Genomic DNA, 17,235 nt, shown 5'->3' with positions numbered 1-17,235 from the left:
TTTTTCTCTCTCATTTTTTCCTGTGGCTGTTGAGGCTTGTTGTTAAGATAAATCAGACTTCAAACAGCAGTCCCCATGTTCTCAGGCTGTGGATGTTTAACTCCACTTTCAGAGAGGGTGTTTCAGGGTCTGTGAAGGAAGGTGGGTCCATATCTCTCTGGTCCCCACTCCCCTCTCCATGGTGCTGTGCCCACCATTGGGGTTGTCCAGACAGCCGGGGGACTCTGACCAGCAGAGCCCTCCCTCCAAAGGGCCTCTGGCCCTGACCAGCAGCAGATGAAAGGTTATTTTCCTCAGGTTCTGGGATGCAGGGAGCGTCTCCTCCTCCAGGCAGGCATTTCTGGAAGGGATGTGTCAGAAGCATCTCAAGGTTAGGTATTTAAGTCACTTTACCCATGCTAATACATGCAGCACCTAAAGAGCATCTCTGAGGACCCGACTCTGCCCCCCTCTGGTGACTAACACCTCCCCCCAGCTTGTCCCCTTGGTTTTGTGTGCCGGGAGCCCAGACTCACCCCCAATTTGAGCTGATCCCCCTTGCTGTTCTGCAAGACAGAGTTTGGAAATAGGCCGTGTTTCCCGGGATGAAACACACTCCCCTTCGCTGCATGCTCACCGTGCTCACTGCATGCTCACCATGCTCGCCATGGGGTCACCGTGGGCCAGGCTGCAGCCACGCGTGTGGCTCCTCCACAGGCAGACACACAGGGCTGAACCTCGGGGCTGGAATGCAGTGAGGATCCCCCTGGGCCGGGCTAGGGGCTGAAGCTGCCTTCAGGAAGCAGTTGCCTGCATGTGATCACGCTCCCTGGAGACACACTGCAAAGGAGCAAACAGCCCTTTCCCTCCCAGTAGTGCTGGGGTTGCCGGCACTGCGCTGCTCCTCATGCGAGCATGTGTCCCACAGCGCTACCAGCCAGGCCAGGGCAACCAGGCTCTGCTGAACAAGCTGCGTCCAGACTCTGATGGGCAGCAGAAGGAGACATGGTGGGGCAGAGCTGAGGAGCAGGGCAGCACCTGGGCACATATGCATCCAAGCCCCAGTGCCCAGGGTCCACGCAGAAACCTTGGCACTTCAACTGGTTGTGTGGCTCCTCAGGGATGTCCCCAAGGCTGGGACTCTTGCTCCAAAGCAGGGCTCAGGTTCAACCCAGCAGGTCCCTCGGGCTGTTCCAGGCAGGAGCCCGGTGGCCTGTGGCCCTGCCCCAGCCCTGGGGGAGCAGAGGCCCCTGCAGCATCTCCATCTGCCCAGGCCCAGGGTGGTTCACCCGGACCCCTGAGCAGGGTCTTGCCTGGGCTGAGAGTCGGGGCCGGGAGAGCCCAGAGCCGCCCAGCAGCTGCCCGGGGAGCTCCGGTGCTTGTGGAGCCGGGTGGGGGGTTGCCGGGCAGCACGGCCGCTGCCCCGGCGGGTTCTGCCGGGACCGGGGCGAGCTGCGGGGAGGCTCTCGCCGGCACCGGGCGGCGGCTCGGCGGGGACCAGGCAGCCTTTGCCAGAGGGGCGCCCAGGGGGACGGAGCCGACCGGGGGGAACCGGTTGCCCTTCCCGACGTGGGGCGGTGCCCACCGGCAGCGTGCGCTCCCCCGGGACCCCGCGGCGGCGGCTGGGGGGCAGCTACTCTTCCCGTAGCGGGAGCTCCCGGGGCCGCCCGGGGGTTTTCGGCCGGGCCGGGCCGGGCCGGGCGGAGGGTACCGGGTGGCGGGCGCGGGGCGAGGCCGGCGGGGGCGGGCGCTGCCGGGGCGGGCTCGGCGGCGCCGTCCTCCCTCCGGAAGTCTCTCCCGCTCCCTCCTTTCTCCTCCTCTCCCCCGACAACATGGCCGCGAAGTCGGACGGCGGCGGCGGCCCGGCCGTACGGCTGGAGAGCCCGGAGAGCAGCGGCGGGAGGAGGGGGGGCGGCGCGGCACCCCCGGCGCGGCGGTACCGGCTGCGGGACGGCTGCTGGGTGCTCTGCGCCCTCCTGGTCTGCTTCGCGGACGGCGCCTCGGACCTGTGGCTGGCGGCCCACTACTACGTGCGGGGGCAGCGGTGGTGGTTCGGGCTGACGCTGCTGTTCGTGCTGCTGCCCTCGCTGGTGGTGCAGCTGCTCAGCTTCAGGTGGTTCGTCTACGACTTCGCCGCCGGCACCAAGGACGGCGCCGGCAGCACCAAGGACAGCGCCCGCGGCCCCCGCGGCTGCTGCCGCCTCTGCGTCTGGCTGCTGCAGGGCCTGATCCACCTCCTGCAGCTGGGGCAGGTCTGGAGGTACGGGGGGACCGGGGTACGGGGGTGCCGGGGGTCAGGATGGGGCTGCTGCAGGGCCTGATCCACCTCCTGCAGCTGGGGCAGGTCTGGAGGTATGGGGGGACCATGAGGAACACAGGCAGGATGAAGATGAGGAGGACAAGGAGCCAGGATGGGGCTGTGAGGCCTCATGCCCCTGCTCTGATGGGGGCAGGACTCGAAGCACAGGGATAATGGAGCCGGGCTGGGGCTGGGGGGAGTGGCAGGGTGCAGTAGGGACATGGGAGGGAATGACAGGGTGCAGCACAGGGGACATGGGTGGGACAGCAGGACATGGAGGAGAAGTGGGTGGGGGTGGTGAGGAGCAGCAGGGGCCCAGGTGGCCGGGGGGGCCACGAGGATCAATCCCTCTGCAGCCACAGCAGGATGGGTGGTGGGGGAGAGCCCCCAGCAGAGCCCAGCTGTGGGTGTGGGTGGGTGCAGGCAGGAGCTGTGGGTGCAGGCAGGAGCTGGCATGAAGAACCTGCAGCCCAGCTGTGTGGCACAGACCTGCTGTCCCCGTGGCCGGGTGGCACTGGGCCTGCTGGGAGCCTGCCTGGCCAGGGCAGCCGGATCCTGGGGGGTGTGGGTGCCTCTGCCCGGCCTCCAACACTTCGGGCTTGGATCCTCCTCCCAGGCACCTCCCTGTACTCCTGCTTGGAGCTTGCTGTTGTCTGTGGGATCGTGAATGAGGAGGTGCCATTTGTCCCCAGCCCATCCAGGCTGTGCTGCCTGCCCCTTTTTGGGCCTGGGGACAGGCAGGCTGTGCAGGCAAGGGTGAGTGGCAGCTTTGCAGGCTGGAACAGGCTCGAGGCCCTTTGCCTGCATCTCTGCAGACCCTCCAGAAGCCTGAGCTGATGGTTTATTGGCACCTTCCTCCCCTGTGCCATGGACCTGGCCCTGCTCCCTCCCAGCTCCACCGAGCTCCATCCTCTGGGTGCTGGGGAAGAGCTGCAGCTCCAGTGTCAAGCTGCTTCCTGGGGAGGCTGGTGCTGGGAGGGGAGTGGAGACAATGGCAAATTCCCGGAACAATGCACGGAGCAGGCAGTGCTCCCCACTCAGGTTTCGATGCTGCTTCCCCTCCTGAGCTCCTGTAGTATAGAGGCTCCTCCAGCCCCTGTTGTCTCATGTGTGTGTCCCTCTGCTTCTCTTCCTGGGATGCTCCTGGGCATCCGTGTTAGCGGAGCTCCTGCCCCTTCCCTCCCCAGCACAGCCACCACCCACCCATCCCCATGGCAGCTCTCAGGGTGTGTTGGCTACAGGAAGAACGTGAACCCTGCAAAATGTGCTGGAGGAGCTGGGGAGGGAGAGGACAGGGATGTCTGGCCCCCTGGTGCTGAACCTGCTTGCAGCCACCCTTGGCCCCGCAGCCCTGGTCCTGGCTGGAGCTGGGCTGGGCTGTGATCAGGGCTTTGCTCCCGGTGGTGTCAGCCACTCTCTCCTGATCTGCTGCACCACGGAGGCTCTTAAACCAATTAAAGCAGTAACTCTCAGCACTGACCCTCCAGGACATGTTGGTCTCAAGCTGCAGCTGAGGCTCTTTCTAATCTTGGGATTTAGGATTAGCTCGGGTGACCAGTTAAATGCAGTTTGCTAAACCCATTAGTGCAGCTGGATCTGGTGCAGGTGGATGTGGCAGTTAGAGAAGTGTTGGGTAAATGCTGCATGGGAAGGGATGGCTTTTCCCTGGCCAGGGAACCATGCCTCTTGCCAAACACCTCCCCTTTCCCCAATTTACCCGCCTCCTCCCTGCCTGGCGACCATCTCAGCATGTCTCACCGCTACCCAGTCCATCACTGCCCAGCCCCAAGCCCCAGCTGTGACAAAGCCCCCACATCACAAAACCGCAGGGCACAAAGGCACGCCAGCTCCAAGCACTAACTCTGAAATTATCTCAAATTAAAGCTGCTGTGAGAAGCTGCTGAAGTTAGTTGTCATCAGTGTGTTCTTGATGCAAAGGCAAATACTCTGCCAGGGATGCTCTCAAGACAGTGCCAGTTGTGTGACCATGTGTTTGTGTAAGCGGCAGTGGTGTCACGGGCCCGGGGGCTGACAGTCTGGCTGGGTGCACGTGGGCCTCTCCCTGATGACCTGACTTGGCGGGATGTGTAATGGATTAAAATGGCTGCAACAGGAAATTTTTTCCTTGTTTAAATAAAGGATTAAGGGTTGATATCCCAAATTACCTTCTAGGAAAATCACACTCCCTATTGCTCAGTCTTGGACCTGGGGATCCCTCATCCTTTTCCATCTGAGGACAATAATTAGTGGATTTGGTTATAACCAGAGCCAGGCTTTTCTCCTCATGCTTCTTTTTTTCCAACACTTGAAAACCGGGGTCAGTAACTGGGAGCTGGGGGTAAATGGTACTGCCAGCAGCAAAGCCCCAGCCCAGCACCTCCCGCTGCAGGGCTCTGCTGGATGACTGTGGAACACAAAGGAGGCAGCAATTAGCCCTGAGAGCTCTCGTGGTTGGTTTCTGCCTCATCATCAGTTTTTTGAAAATTAAATGATTTTTTTTCCAGTGATTGATTCTGTATTTCCCGTGCAGCTGCCGTGGCGCTGGGCTGGTAGGAGCTCGCCATGCACTGTCAGCGCGTGGGGATGTTTCTCTGGGCAGAAACACCACGGGATGATCAAATGCATAACAAATAAGAATCAACATTTCATTCTGGCGAGTTGATGGGAGATGAAATCTCATTTTAATGAGATCTGTGGAGCTGACGGGATGACAGGAGAGTAATTGTGTCCCCACCAAAAGCTGGGGAAGGCCGCGGGTCACTTGTTGAGTGGCTGCAGAGCTGGGGACGGTGTGTGGCAGCTGCTGGCTGTGCTGTGGGGATGGCTTGGTGCAGGGGTCTGTGCACAGGGAGCTGCTCATGAGCCAAATTAGTGAGGCTGATTACAAGGAGAGGATGAGGTCACTGATGCCCGGGGCCTTGTTGGTGCCTGGGTGTCCTGGGACCATCAGCGCTGCCCTGTGGCAGCCCTGGCTCTGCATTGCCTCTCTGGTTGCTTCTCCCCCACACCATGCCCTCTGTCCCCAGGCTGTCCCCTAGTTCACACCTGCCAGGGGGGGATTCTGTCCCTGGGCCCTTCTGCGGGGCCAGGAGAGGGGCTGGGGGGCAGCAGCCATGGCAGTACCGCAATGGCAGTGCAGGCCTAACCGTCCATGAGCTGCTGGCACTGGGTCGCAAATCGGTGCTGGGGGGCAGGCAGCCGCAGTCACTCCCCCCTAGCAGCGATGAACAATGAACGGGTCGCAGCAAAAGCTGAAATTAGCTGCTCCCCTCAAAGTGGACATTAAAGTGTTGTTTTGTCACTGGTGCAAAGATGCGGGTGGGGACCGAGAGCCGAACTGACCACAGGGGGTGGGTTGTCCCTTCCAACCATGGGCACCCACTGAAACCAGGACGGAACTACTGAAATCATGTAGTTTGGTGACAGCAACATCTTGTCTAGTGGCCACTGCTCAGGGTTTTTTTTGGGGTTCCTGGTAGGTGAGCGGGAGGGGGCAGGGCAGGTGGTGACAGAGCTGCTGGGGCATCATCTGTCTCGCTGGGGAGGACCACAGGAGCCTCCCGCTTTATCAGTCTGTTTTCCTCCTCATCCGGCACCACAGCCTCCAGTCGGTGGTGCAGGCAGAGCTGCCGGGGGATGCCCTGCCCATCCGGCCTCACGTCCCCTCCTGCAGTGCCCGGATCTGGCCCCGTGCCGCTGGAGGGGTCCCTGGTGGCGGTGACTCAGTCGGTGCGTACGTCAGTGCCACACACACCTCTGCTGACCCCCAGCCAACAACCAGATGGCCGGGGCCGGTGTGTGCCTGTGACTGCAGCCCTGCCAGGAGCTGAGGCAGCACCGGCATGAGCAGCCGGGAGCTTCCTGCAGGCACCACGGCATGGCCAGCTGGTGCCATTGTCCTGGCTGGGCAGGGAGAGGCCGGGGGGCTCCACGTCAGCCACGACCAAAATAGCCCCTTGGACAAACAGCCGGACACAGTGCTGGGCTGGGGCCAGGGCACCCCAAATCCATGGAGGACCAGAGAGCAGGTCTGGGGAGGGATCCCCAGTTTGGGAGAGAGGGTGTAGTTGCAGTGCCGGGGACAGAGAGTGGGGTGATGACTGGGTGGGCACTGTGATAGTGGGTGGGCAGCGCGGTGAAAGCCAAGTGAGCCCGGGGCAGCAGGGAGCTGAGCTGGCTTTGCACCAGCTGCCCCTTCCTGGCATCTCATGTCCCCGGGCTGGGACAGGAATGTGCCCAGCATAGCCGCAGCCCTGCAGCCCCCTGCACCCCAGCATGGGGGGGCTCCCCGTGCCCCAAATTGGGGGAAGTGCTGGCTGGAGCAGAATGGCAGGAGTAACTTTCCTGGCGTGGGCAGGGGGAGGTGAGCTCGGCTACCCGGGTGGTGGGGGCTTGTCTCACCCTCCCACTCCCCCTGCGCAGGTACCTCCGCACACTGTACTTGGGGCTGCAGAGCCGCTGGCAGGCTGAGCACCGTCGCCGCCACTTCTACTGGCGGATGATGTTTGAGAGCGCGGACATCAGCATGCTGCGGCTGCTGGAGACCTTCCTGAAGAGCGCACCCCAGCTGGTGCTGCAGCTCAGCATCATGGTGCAGCAGAACAGCATTGAGCCGCTGCAGGGTAAGGGACACAGACTGCGGGGCACGGGGGTGTCTGGGGGGACACCCCAGGCTGGCACAGGCTCTCACTGCCCCTCCCTGCTTTGCGCCCGCAGGGCTCTCAGCCTCAGCCTCGCTGCTCTCCCTGGCGTGGATGATCGCCTCCTACCAAAAGGTGCTGCGGGACTCGCGGGAAGACAAAATGCCCATGTCCTACAAGGGAGCCGTGGTGCAGATCCTGTGGCACCTCTTCACCATCGCTGCCCGCGCCATCGCCTTCGCCCTCTTCGCCTCCGTGTTCCAGCTCTACTTCGGCATCTTCATTGTCACCCACTGGTGCATCATGACCTTCTGGATCATCCAGGGCGAGACAGACTTCTGCATGTCTAAGTGGGAGGAGATCATCTACAACATGGTGGTGGGCATCATCTACATCTTCTGCTGGTTCAACGTCAAGGAGGGACGGAGCCGTTACCGCATGTGCATCTACTATGTCATCACGCTGTCGGAGAACGCCGCCCTCACCGTCCTCTGGTTCCTCTACTACAACCGCGAGGCCATCTCCGACTTCGACGCCTTAATCCTCGTCTGCGTGGTCAGCTCCAGCTTCGCCCTTGGCATCTTTTTCATGTTCATCTACTACTGCCTCTTACACCCCAACGGCCCCATGTTTGGCTCCCAGGCTGGGGGCTGCATTTTCCGTCCTCAACCAGCCCCAGTGCCGGGGTCCCCCACGGACGCCATCACCAGCCCCCCCCGCTCGCTGCCACGGACTACAGGGGGGGAGCGGGAAGGGGCACCGGGGGAGCGGGACAGCTGTGTGCCCGTATTCCAGGTGCGACCCTGCGCCCCACCGGCGCCAGCCGCCCGCGCCCCGCGGACAGAGGGGCCTGTCATCCGCATTGACCTGCCCAGGAAGAAGTACCCAGCCTGGGACGCCCACTTCATCGACCGGCGCCTGCGGAAAACCATCCTGGCGCTGGAGTACGCATCACCCACCACCCCGCGCCTGCAGTACCGCACCCCCGGTGCCCCCCAGGAGGTGCTGGAGTACGAGACCACCGTGTAGGGTGGAGGCATGGGGCCCTCCTGGTGCCGCCCCTCATCCTTGCAGCCGTTTGCCTTTCTGTTGGCTTTGCTGGTGCTGCCGTGCTGCCACGCAGAGCACCCCGCGGGTGGGAGCCGGGGAGGTCTCTTGGTGCTATCCCCCCCTGCGCCACCCTCCTGCAGCCCAGACCATGTCCCATCCCACGGTGGGTGCCCCAGCTCCCCCCAGGGCTCATCCTTGCCAAAATACCTCACTGGTGCCTGAGCCCAAGGTGGTGGGTGCTGCAACCCCCAGTGCTCGACTGGGTTGGTGGTGCAGGGTGGGGACTGAGCCCCCAGGCTGGGGGCTAGTGGCTCTGGGGGGCCTGGGCCATGGCAGGGCATGGCATGGCCCAGGAGGGCAGCGTGTGGGGACACAGGTGTATGTACCACGGCAGGGCCGTGGGGCTGGAGCGCAGCTGCACTGGGGTGTGCTTGGGGCTCCTGTCACCCCCAGGGAGCCAGGAGAGGGGAGAGCTGGGGTCCAGCCAGCCCCTCCATGTCTCCTGACCCTCCTGCCCTGCAGTGCCAGCCATGGGGGAGCCCCTTCATTGCCACCCTTGGTGGCCCTGGCTGGGGGTCAAGCCGTGTCCACACCCAGGGGGTGTCCACTGCCCTGCAGGGTGCAGACCCCAGCCTGGGAACCCTCTCATGGGTGCTGATCCTGCTCCCCCTGACATGGAGCTGGGCCCTGGCTCCAACTGGGGTGGTGTCACCCCACCGTCCTCCTCATCCCCTCATGAACCGCTTCATCTCATTGCGTTTGTTTTCACCTGAATGGTGACATTTTGTGTGACATTTTCTACCTCCACTGCGGCTGGGGGGGAGCAGGGCTTGGCTGGGGGGGCGGAACAGGGCCACTGGCATTCATGGGGCTCCCCAAAGTGGGATTCACCCCCCAGTCATTCTCCCCTTCCGGGTTTGGCATTTTTTCCCACCCAGGAGCATTTCCATCCATCTCCCACATCGGCCTCAGCCCCTCCAGCTCCCCAGTATAAACTTGAGCTGGAATCCTGTCTCCCCCCTACCTCCCTCTGCCTCCCTGCCACTGTCCCTGCCTGTCCCTGCCTGTCCAGCCAGGTGGGGCTGCCCTGGCCTCTGGGTCTGAATGTGTCCCTGGTCCTGCCCGGACCTGCTGGTGTGTCCCAGCCTGAAGGGCTGTGCTGAATGTCACCTGTGTCCCCTGCGTGGGGTGTATGCATATGTGTGTGTGTGCGCGCGCACATGGGCGGGGGAGCTGCCAGACCCCCTGGCTGTGCCCCACCTTGGTCCCTCATGCCCCCAGCACCCACGGCCCCTGTGCCTTGCCCAGATTCCCACTATCCCCCCACAGCCCCACAGTGTCACCAGCCACCCCCGGGGCACCCCCGGGCACTGCACACGGTGGGGGCTGCTGTGGGGGCTCTGCCCCAGGAACGGCTCTGGCTGCTGGCACCGGGACGGGGCGTGGGGTCCCGGGGACGGTGGGTGCCCCGTGGCACGGCCAGGGCGGGGGTGCGCGGTGGCGTCACTTAGATTTTGTTTTCCGTTTCTCCGTAGCTGGAAGGCTGGGGTGGCAGCAGGCTGCGGCGGGCCGTCACGGCGGTCGTTGGTGCTAACTGGTGCTAACTGGAAGCCTCGGAAACCCTTGGTGGAGGGTGCAGAGCATGGCTGGGCAGCAGCCCGGCGCCCCCGCACCCCCAGCCCTCCCTCAGCGCCGGGAACGGGCAGAGCCCGCCGGGGGTTGAGCCTTGCCGGGGGCAGCGCCGGGCGGGGGCTCCGGGGGAGCGGGGGGTCTCATTTCCTCAGGGAAGGTCGGGGGCAGCGGGCGGGGGGCCGGGCTGGGGCTCACCCCGCTGGGCGTCAAGCGGCGGCTCCTCAGCGGGTCCTGCTCACTGAGCTCAGAAATCACCGGGGCCGGGCCGCAGGAGGACCCGGTGGCAGCACGGGGCGGCTCCTCTGGTCTCCCCAGCCCCTCTCCCGTGTCCCCGAGGGCAGAGAGGAGCCGCTGCTCGGGGAGATTTGCACCCCCCCGTGCCCGTCACCCTCGGGTGTGCGTGGGGACCCGCGCGGCGGGGCAAGGGGACACTTTTCTATGCACTCAAGCCACGGTACCCTCAGCCCCGGGCTGCTGCGGGCAGGGCTCCCCGCAGCAGGCAGCAGCAGGCAGCACCGAGCCCCTGCCCTGCTCGGCGCGGGGAGCCCGTCCACGCGTGGGGCTAGGATGCAGCCGTGGGACTCGCTCCCAGCCCGGAGCTCGGCCACCCTGCTGCCAGCCACCCAGCCCGTGCCAGTGGGGAAGCCAAACCGGGCGCCTGGTGCCAGCGGCAGCACTGGGATGGCAGCGCCGGCCTGCTGGGGCCACGACGAGGGGATGTGACCCAGGGCAGAGCTGGGTGCTGTGGGACAGGGGCAGCTCCGGGCGTGCTCGAGCTCCACAGGGGACGGGTTCCTCGTCCCTGAGGGGTGTCACCTCTGGGGGTGGCAGCAGGGCTGCCCCAGCTTCAGGGAGCGGGAAGAGGGTTGTTCTGGGGCTGTTCATTTCTGGTGGGGGCTGCCGGGGGGCTGCGTCCCAGAAGATCTCAGCCCCCAACCCAGTTCTGGGACCTGGCGGCCACTGTCATGTACTGTAAATACTCTGTGTGCCACCTTCTTTTTTGGGGCCCTCGGCGCAGGTGGGTGGCGAGCGGGAGGCCGGGGTCCATACCGAGACTTTTTTGTATACCACAAACTTTTTGTATATTTTTAATTTTGCTGCAACATGAGATATTAAATTCATTTCAATAAGCTCTGCTTGGGGGAACCTGTTCTTCCCAGCACCTCTGGCTCATGCTCTGGGCTCTGCAGCAGGGGAAGATGCTGCCCACCTGTCACAGGGTACTTGGGATCGCTGGGAGGCAGAGCAGGATGGCCACAGCAGTGCTGCCCTTTGGGTTTTGGTGGCCCTGGCTGTTGCTGGCCCCGCCATGGTGGCCAGCAGGGAAGGGGTGCACGGGCGGGATGCAGTGTTCAGGGGAGGAAGCCACCGGACATGGCCCTGTTGCCAGCACTGTAGGGACAAACTCCTCCCTGCCAGAGGCCCCGATTCCTGGCTGACCCCCAGATCCACGGGGGGCTCAGGCCGCATGAGCAGCCATAGGGATGGGGTGCTGGGTGTAGCCTCATGGGATGCTGCCAGTGCTGTTCCCTGTGCCAGGGCCCCGTGTGGGCCAGGCAGGATGGGGCAGCAAGGGCCTGGAGCCCCCAGCGCTGCCCCTGTCCCATCCCAGCCTACATCAGCCCCTGCTTCTGCCCAAGTACCAGCCCAGCACCAGCACTAGTCCCAGCCCCAGTCCCAATCCCAGTCCCAGTCCCAGCACCAGTCTCAACCCTAATCCAAGTCCTAGTCCCAATCTCAACCCAAATCCAAGTCCCAGTCCCAATACCAGCCTCAGCCCCTGGCCCAGTCCCAGCCTTGTCTCAGTAGCAGTCCTGTCGCAGTCCCAGTCCTGTCCCAGTCCCAGTCCTAGTCCCAGCCCAGGCCAGCCCAGTCCCAGCACCCCCCAGGAGGGGCAGGAACTCACATCCCGGCCGTCCTGGTGGAGTTTCCGACACAGGAAAAGGCAGCGGCGCCGAGCGGGGCGGTGGGGGTGGCCGTGCTGGGAGGCAGCGCCGCAGCCCCGCCATGGACAGCGAGGCCAAGAAGGGGAAGAAGGTGCGTGGGCCTAGGGCTGGAAGTTCTGGGGGGCTGATGGGTGGCTGCGGGTGGGCAAGATGCATGGGGACACTGGGCCAAGGAGCCCTGCACCCCCTCCTGTGGCGCGGCAGGGAGAGGTGGGGTCCTCACCCACTGCCCCCCAAATCACACAAATGGTGCAAATGTGAGGTCAGTAAGTAGAGAGGTGCCCAGCTCCTCCTTGGGTGCTGGGTGCCTGTGGATACCACACATGGGTGCTGGCGTTGGGTGCCTGGTGCTGATGCGTCCCTGTGCCCGTTCTCCCTGCCAGGGCTTTGTGTCGCCCATCAAGAGGCTGGTTTTCCCCAAGGCGGCTCGGCGGCCAGCGCTCCGCAGCAGCGTTTACCGGCGGCCGCTGCACTCGGTGCCTCTCTACCCCCCTGACTACCTGATCGACCCTCAGATCCTGCTGCATGACTATGTGGAGAAGGAGGCGAAGGTAAGGGGGTGGGGGGTCCCCAGGGAGGTGCAGGGTCCCTGCCTATGCATGGCAGGGGGATGAGGCCACCACACCATGCAGAGGGCCACCACTGCGGTGGCCTGGAGGGTCCTGATCCCCTCCCTGCCTGGGCAACACTCAGGGAGGGGAAGGGTGGGCTGGGGGTATAGGGAGGACCCCCATTTCAGGATCTCTCTGCACTCCAGGGAAATGCATCCTGCCCCTGGGGACATGGGCTCTCCAGGGGAGGCCCTGGGCCATGGGGTGGGGAGGATGAGCAGCCCCAGCCCCTGGTCCCATTTCCCCCAGGATGCCCAGGGTTTTGTCCCCTCTCCAGTTTTTAGGCCACCTGACATGGGTGACAGCCTCCCTGAACCCCTCCAGCCGGGATGAGGTGCTGCAGCTGCTGGACACAGCCAGGGTGAGAGAGGTCCCCACTCCCCCCACTGTCCCCCAGTGCTGCCCAGAGGGTGGCACCAGATGCCCCGCACGGTTGAGTGTCACACGCCACTGGCACACACTGTCCATGCAGCAGCTGAAGGAGCTGCCTCTGCAGACGACGCCAGAGCAGGACAGCATTCTCAGCCTCTCTGCCCGCTGCCTCCTGCTCACCTGGCGCGACAACGAGGAGCTGATCCTGCGCATCCCCACCCATGAGATTGCCGCAGCATCCTACCTGCGTGACGATGCCCTGCACCTCCTCATCCTCAAAACTGGTGCGAGCTCCTGGCCAGGGCCATTGGCCGTGGCACAGCCAGCCCCGAGTGCCCAGTGTCTCCAGGGCATGGGGGGCCGGAGGCCAGGGGGTATTGGGGGGGTGCAAGATCCAGCTGGTGCAGCAGCACGGGCTGAGCACAAAAGCCCATGTTGTCCCCCCGGCTCAGCAAGGGGCTCAGCAGGGATCTGCTTCCCCAGGGCTGGAGGGGGTACTGCCTCAGGCTCCCCACCACTTTCCTCTGCAGGTCCCCATTCTTGGGCTCCCCACTACTTTGGCAGGCAGGCCCCAGCTGTGCTCACAGCCCCGGTTGCCTTTAGTGGCAGGAGGAGAGGAGGCTGGAAGCAACCCCCGTCCCTGTCCCCCCGCGCACATGGAGCCCCAGAAGGATGCAGGGGCTCCGGCGCTTTGATCGGTAAACTGGGGCTCAGCTGCCAGCCACCGGCAGTGTCCCCGGGCGGGGGACTGAGCTCCAGCCTGCACACTGGAGATCCCTTAATCCCCTGCCCCTCTGCCCCTAATTCCCTGTCACAGCCCCACGGCAGCTCCACTGTCCCCAACCCACCGGGGCTCCCCGCTCTTGTCCCCCCCCATACCATTGCATCCCACCAAGCCGGCGGGACAGGGCAGCCAGGGTAGGGCTTGGGGGCCGGGCAGGGTGGGCAGCGCAGCCCCCCCGTCCTGATGCCCACTGTCTCCTCGCTGCCCCAGGCCTGGGAGTGGACCCGGTCCCCGCCGGAGCGCACCCCGAGGTGGCCCCGGCCGGCGTGCTGGAGACGTTCCCCGCAGAGAAGCGGCCGGGGGGCTCTTGGCCGGAGGGGGGGCGGCTGGGGGGCCCGATGGAGCGGCGGCACACCATCTGCAGCCTGGACTGGCGGGCGGCGCGGGGCGGGCAGGAGGCCCGGCAGGGCGGCAGCCTGGAGCGGCGGCGGGGCGGCAGCTGGGAGCGGCGGCAGCGCGGGCGGCCCTCGGGCAGCTGGGAGCGGCGGCGGCCCGGCGGCGGGAGCTGGGAGCGGCGGCAGCCCGGCGGCGGAAGCTGGGAGCGGCGAAGGGCCGGTACCGGCGGCGGGAGCTGGGAACGCGGCACCGGCTTCGGGAGCTGGGAGCGGCGACACGCCGGCAGCAACCCCCTGGACCCGCAGGAGCCCTGTCCCGACGCCTACTGCAACCTCGTCATCCTCGCTGTGCCCAACAGGGTGAGTAGCCGCGGCACACGGGCACCTGCCAGCACAGAGCCACCCACCGGCACACGGCCACCCGCCGGCACCCGCCCGTCCACACGCGCTCCCCCTCCCGCTCCAGGACGCCGCCGAGGAGTCCTGCGCCCTCATCTGCCAGGTCTTCCAGATCATCTACGGGGACCAGAGCATCGAGTGCGTGGACCGCGCCGGGTACCACTACACATCCACGCCCACCCGGCCCTGGCTCTCCAGCAGGAGTGAGTGGCCGGACGAGCACGGGGACACCGAGCGGGGTGGCACGGGGCTGACAGAGGGGTACACGGGCACAGCGCGGTGGGCAGGTGCCATGGCACAGGCTTGGCCCCACTCCCACAACTCGGCCCTCCCTCCTCAGGCGAGAGCTGCCGCACGGACGGGACATACGGCTATGACGCCGACTTCAGTTGCTGCAGCTCCTTGTGAGTCTGGCTCCCCCAGGGTGCCCCTGCCCCACGGTGGGTCCCCCTGCCCCGGGGTGGGTGTCTGTCCCGGCTGCAGAGGTGCTCCAGCCCTGCCTGACGGTGGGTGCTGTGTAGCAGGGGGATAGGTGAGCACACGGGGCTGCTGGGGAGAGCTGATCCCCGTTTTCCTACAGCAACGGCTCCCATGAGACCTTTGAAGCATATTACAGCGGTACCTCCTCGCCCTCCTTCCACCGGTCCCACCACAGCCTGGCCACCGCCGGCAGCGGCAGTGACCACAGCGGTGCAGGGCTGGAGCAGCTGCAGGACTACATGGTGACGGTGAGGGCGAAGGATGGGCGAGCAGCCCTGCTCCTTGCTGGCGGCCAGGGAAGGGGGGCGGTGGGCAGGTCTGAGCCCCCTGCGCTGGGGAGCAGCTGGTGGCTGTGCACTGCTGGTGTCCCCATCCCCGAGCTGTCCCCGTGTCCCCACAGCTGCGCAGCAAGCTGTCACCACAGGAGATCCAGCAGTTTGCCCTCCTGCTCCGTGAGTACCGGCTGGGCACACCGGTGCAGGAGTACTGCGGGGAGCTCCTGCGCCTCTACGGGGACCGCAGGAAGTTCCTGCTCCTGGGTGAGTGTCTGGGCTCCCGCTGCAGCCACCCTATGTCACCGTGTCACCCTTGTCATGTCCGTGCATTCCTTGGGGATGGGGTGCTGGTGCCAGGTGTGCTCTGGGGGGTGTTGGGAGCTTGCTACTTGCGGGGGACAGGATGGGACAAGCCCCTGCAAGCAGCCGGTGGGGCTGGCTGGCATCGGCCCCAGCGCTGCCCACTTGGGCACGGTCACCCCAAAGCTCGCGGCATCCATGACAGGAATGAGGCCCTTTATCCCCGACCAAGACATCGGGTACTTTGAGACCTTCCTGGAGAGCATTGGCATCCGGGAGGGCGGGATTCTCACCGACAGCTTCGGCCGCATCAAACGCAGCATGAGCAACACGTCGGCCTCAGCCGTGCGCAGCTACGACAGCTGGTCCCTGCGCTCCGAGTCCGAATCCTTCAATCGCATGATCACAGACATCACCCATGACATCGAGGCACTGGCACGGGATGAAGAAGAAGAAGAGGAGGAGGAAGAGGACAACTACCTGTGAGGGAGTGCTGAAACCCAGCGGTCCCTTCCTCTCTTGCTGACACGATGCTGCACCTCTAAGTGCAGACTTGCCAGGTGCCCAGCTCTGCCTCAGCGTATGGGAAGAGGATGTTGTCCCCTCCTTTGTCACTGCAGGAAGGGGCAGGGGCTCTGCACTGCCCTGGTAGCTCTTGATAGGGCTGAAGCACCGCTGGGTGACTGTGGCTGTGGGGGAGCCCCTGGCCAGCAATGGTATGTGCTGTAAATTCTGCAGATGGCAATTAAACGCTGGTGCCGGGAGAAGAGCAGGTTCCTCCCCAAGGAAAGGTCATGCTGGGGTGGGGGTGCTGCTGAAGCTGGGGTGGGAGGACTGCTCACAGCCCTGCCAGGCACTGTGCCACTGCTGGGCTGGGAACCCTGCCCACCCCAGTGCCACATACAGGTCGCTCTGGAAGTGGGAGAGCTCCCGGCTGTGCCGGGCTGGCCCTGAGGGACATTCCTGGCAGTGTGGGACCCCGGGGAGCTCAGAGCAACGTGCAGGACCTCTGTGGTGAGACGGGGCGGCTGGTGGGCACAGCTGACGCGCTGCTGCCTGTGCTGCCAGCCTGAGTGCACGGGGGGAGCAGCAGAGAAGGCTGATCCTGCCAGGGGAGCACCCGAGGGCCCCGTAGCCCCGGGGATGCTCCGAGCAGGGGCTGCCGATGCAGCGTCCCTCGTCCTGCTGCCGAGTGCTGGGAGCTGGGGGACGCTGAGACACAGGCCATGCCGTGGCAGCTGTCCCCTGTCCCCGTGAGCGACGTCCCTGCGACACTCGGCCGGCTGCGGGTGTTTCACAAAAGGAAGTTCCTGCCCCAGGACTCGCTTCCTGCAGCGCTGCCCTCCCGCTCCGAGGGACAGACTGCGCTCCGCGAGGTGGCTGTCCCATGGTCACTGTCCCCCGGTCAATGTCCTCCAGCTACTGTCCCTCGACAGGGGCTGCAGGACAGCGCTGCAACCCCCAGGCTGGTGTGTGGGCAGGCGAATGCCGGGGCTACTGGTAGCAATTTATTTATTTAATTAAAAAAATTACGTATGCAAATCCTCATGCAGGCGAGACGGGCTGCACAGCGGGGCTGCGGAAGCCACAGGTCGCTTTGCTGCTGCCGTCCCTGTCCCAAATTCAGGGGTGTTCTGGAGAGCAAAGGCGGGAGCACAGTGGGGCTGGGAGGGGACGCGAGAGACCCTTTGGCACAGGAACACCAGGGCCAAGAGCGACACAGCAAAGCCCATGGCCCTCCTGGGCCCCCGTGGCCTTTCACAACTGTGCCCTGCACCCCCCATGCCCCGCACCCCGTCCAGGGGCAGCGCTCGGGGATTTCCTCTTTTCATCTCGCCCCGCGGCCACTCAGGGCTCGCCCCACCACCCCCATCACCGCCCACGGCCCCGCACCGGGCGGGGAAACAGCCCCGGGGCCGCTCTGCGTCCCAAAAGCCCCCGGGGCTCGCGGGGGCAGCGGGTGAAAGGCCCTGGTACCCATCGGGAGAGTGTAAAAGCCACCCTGATGGCATCGGGGTCCTCGCGGAGCCGCGCTGGGATGTCCCTGCGGGCAGCACGGGTGTCCTTGTTGTTGCTGCCTTTGGTACACGGGGGTCCCGTTCAGTCGGGGATGGTCCCGTTCTTTCGGGGATG

At 64.9% G+C, this 17,235-nt stretch overlaps 2 protein-coding genes across 2 annotated transcripts; both read left to right on the top strand.

Annotated features, from left to right (window-relative positions):
• Positions 1-697: 697 nt before the first annotated feature.
• XKR7 (XK related 7) lies at positions 698-10,730 on the top strand. The gene is made up of 3 exons (XM_065032106.1): positions 698-2,239; positions 6,701-6,900; positions 6,995-10,730. Exons 1-3 carry the CDS (start codon positions 1,812-1,814, stop codon positions 7,945-7,947), a joined length of 1,581 nt encoding a protein of 526 aa, XP_064888178.1. The 5' UTR covers positions 698-1,811; the 3' UTR covers positions 7,948-10,730.
• A 729-nt stretch (positions 10,731-11,459) lies between these two features.
• On the top strand, positions 11,460-17,223 carry CCM2L (CCM2 like scaffold protein). The gene is made up of 10 exons (XM_065032105.1): positions 11,460-11,637; positions 11,930-12,097; positions 12,435-12,518; positions 12,630-12,813; positions 13,524-14,008; positions 14,115-14,250; positions 14,388-14,451; positions 14,628-14,775; positions 14,928-15,066; positions 15,308-17,223. Exons 1-10 carry the CDS (start codon positions 11,608-11,610, stop codon positions 15,586-15,588), a joined length of 1,719 nt encoding a protein of 572 aa, XP_064888177.1. The 5' UTR covers positions 11,460-11,607; the 3' UTR covers positions 15,589-17,223.
• The last annotated feature ends 12 nt before the right edge of the window (positions 17,224-17,235 follow it).

Source organism: Columba livia, chromosome 16 (genome assembly GCF_036013475.1).
Source record: "Columba livia isolate bColLiv1 breed racing homer chromosome 16, bColLiv1.pat.W.v2, whole genome shotgun sequence".
Classification (NCBI taxonomy): domain Eukaryota; kingdom Metazoa; phylum Chordata; class Aves; order Columbiformes; family Columbidae; genus Columba; species Columba livia.
The sequence above is the reverse complement of the archived record's forward strand: the minus strand, read 5'-3'. Positions and strand labels throughout refer to the sequence as shown.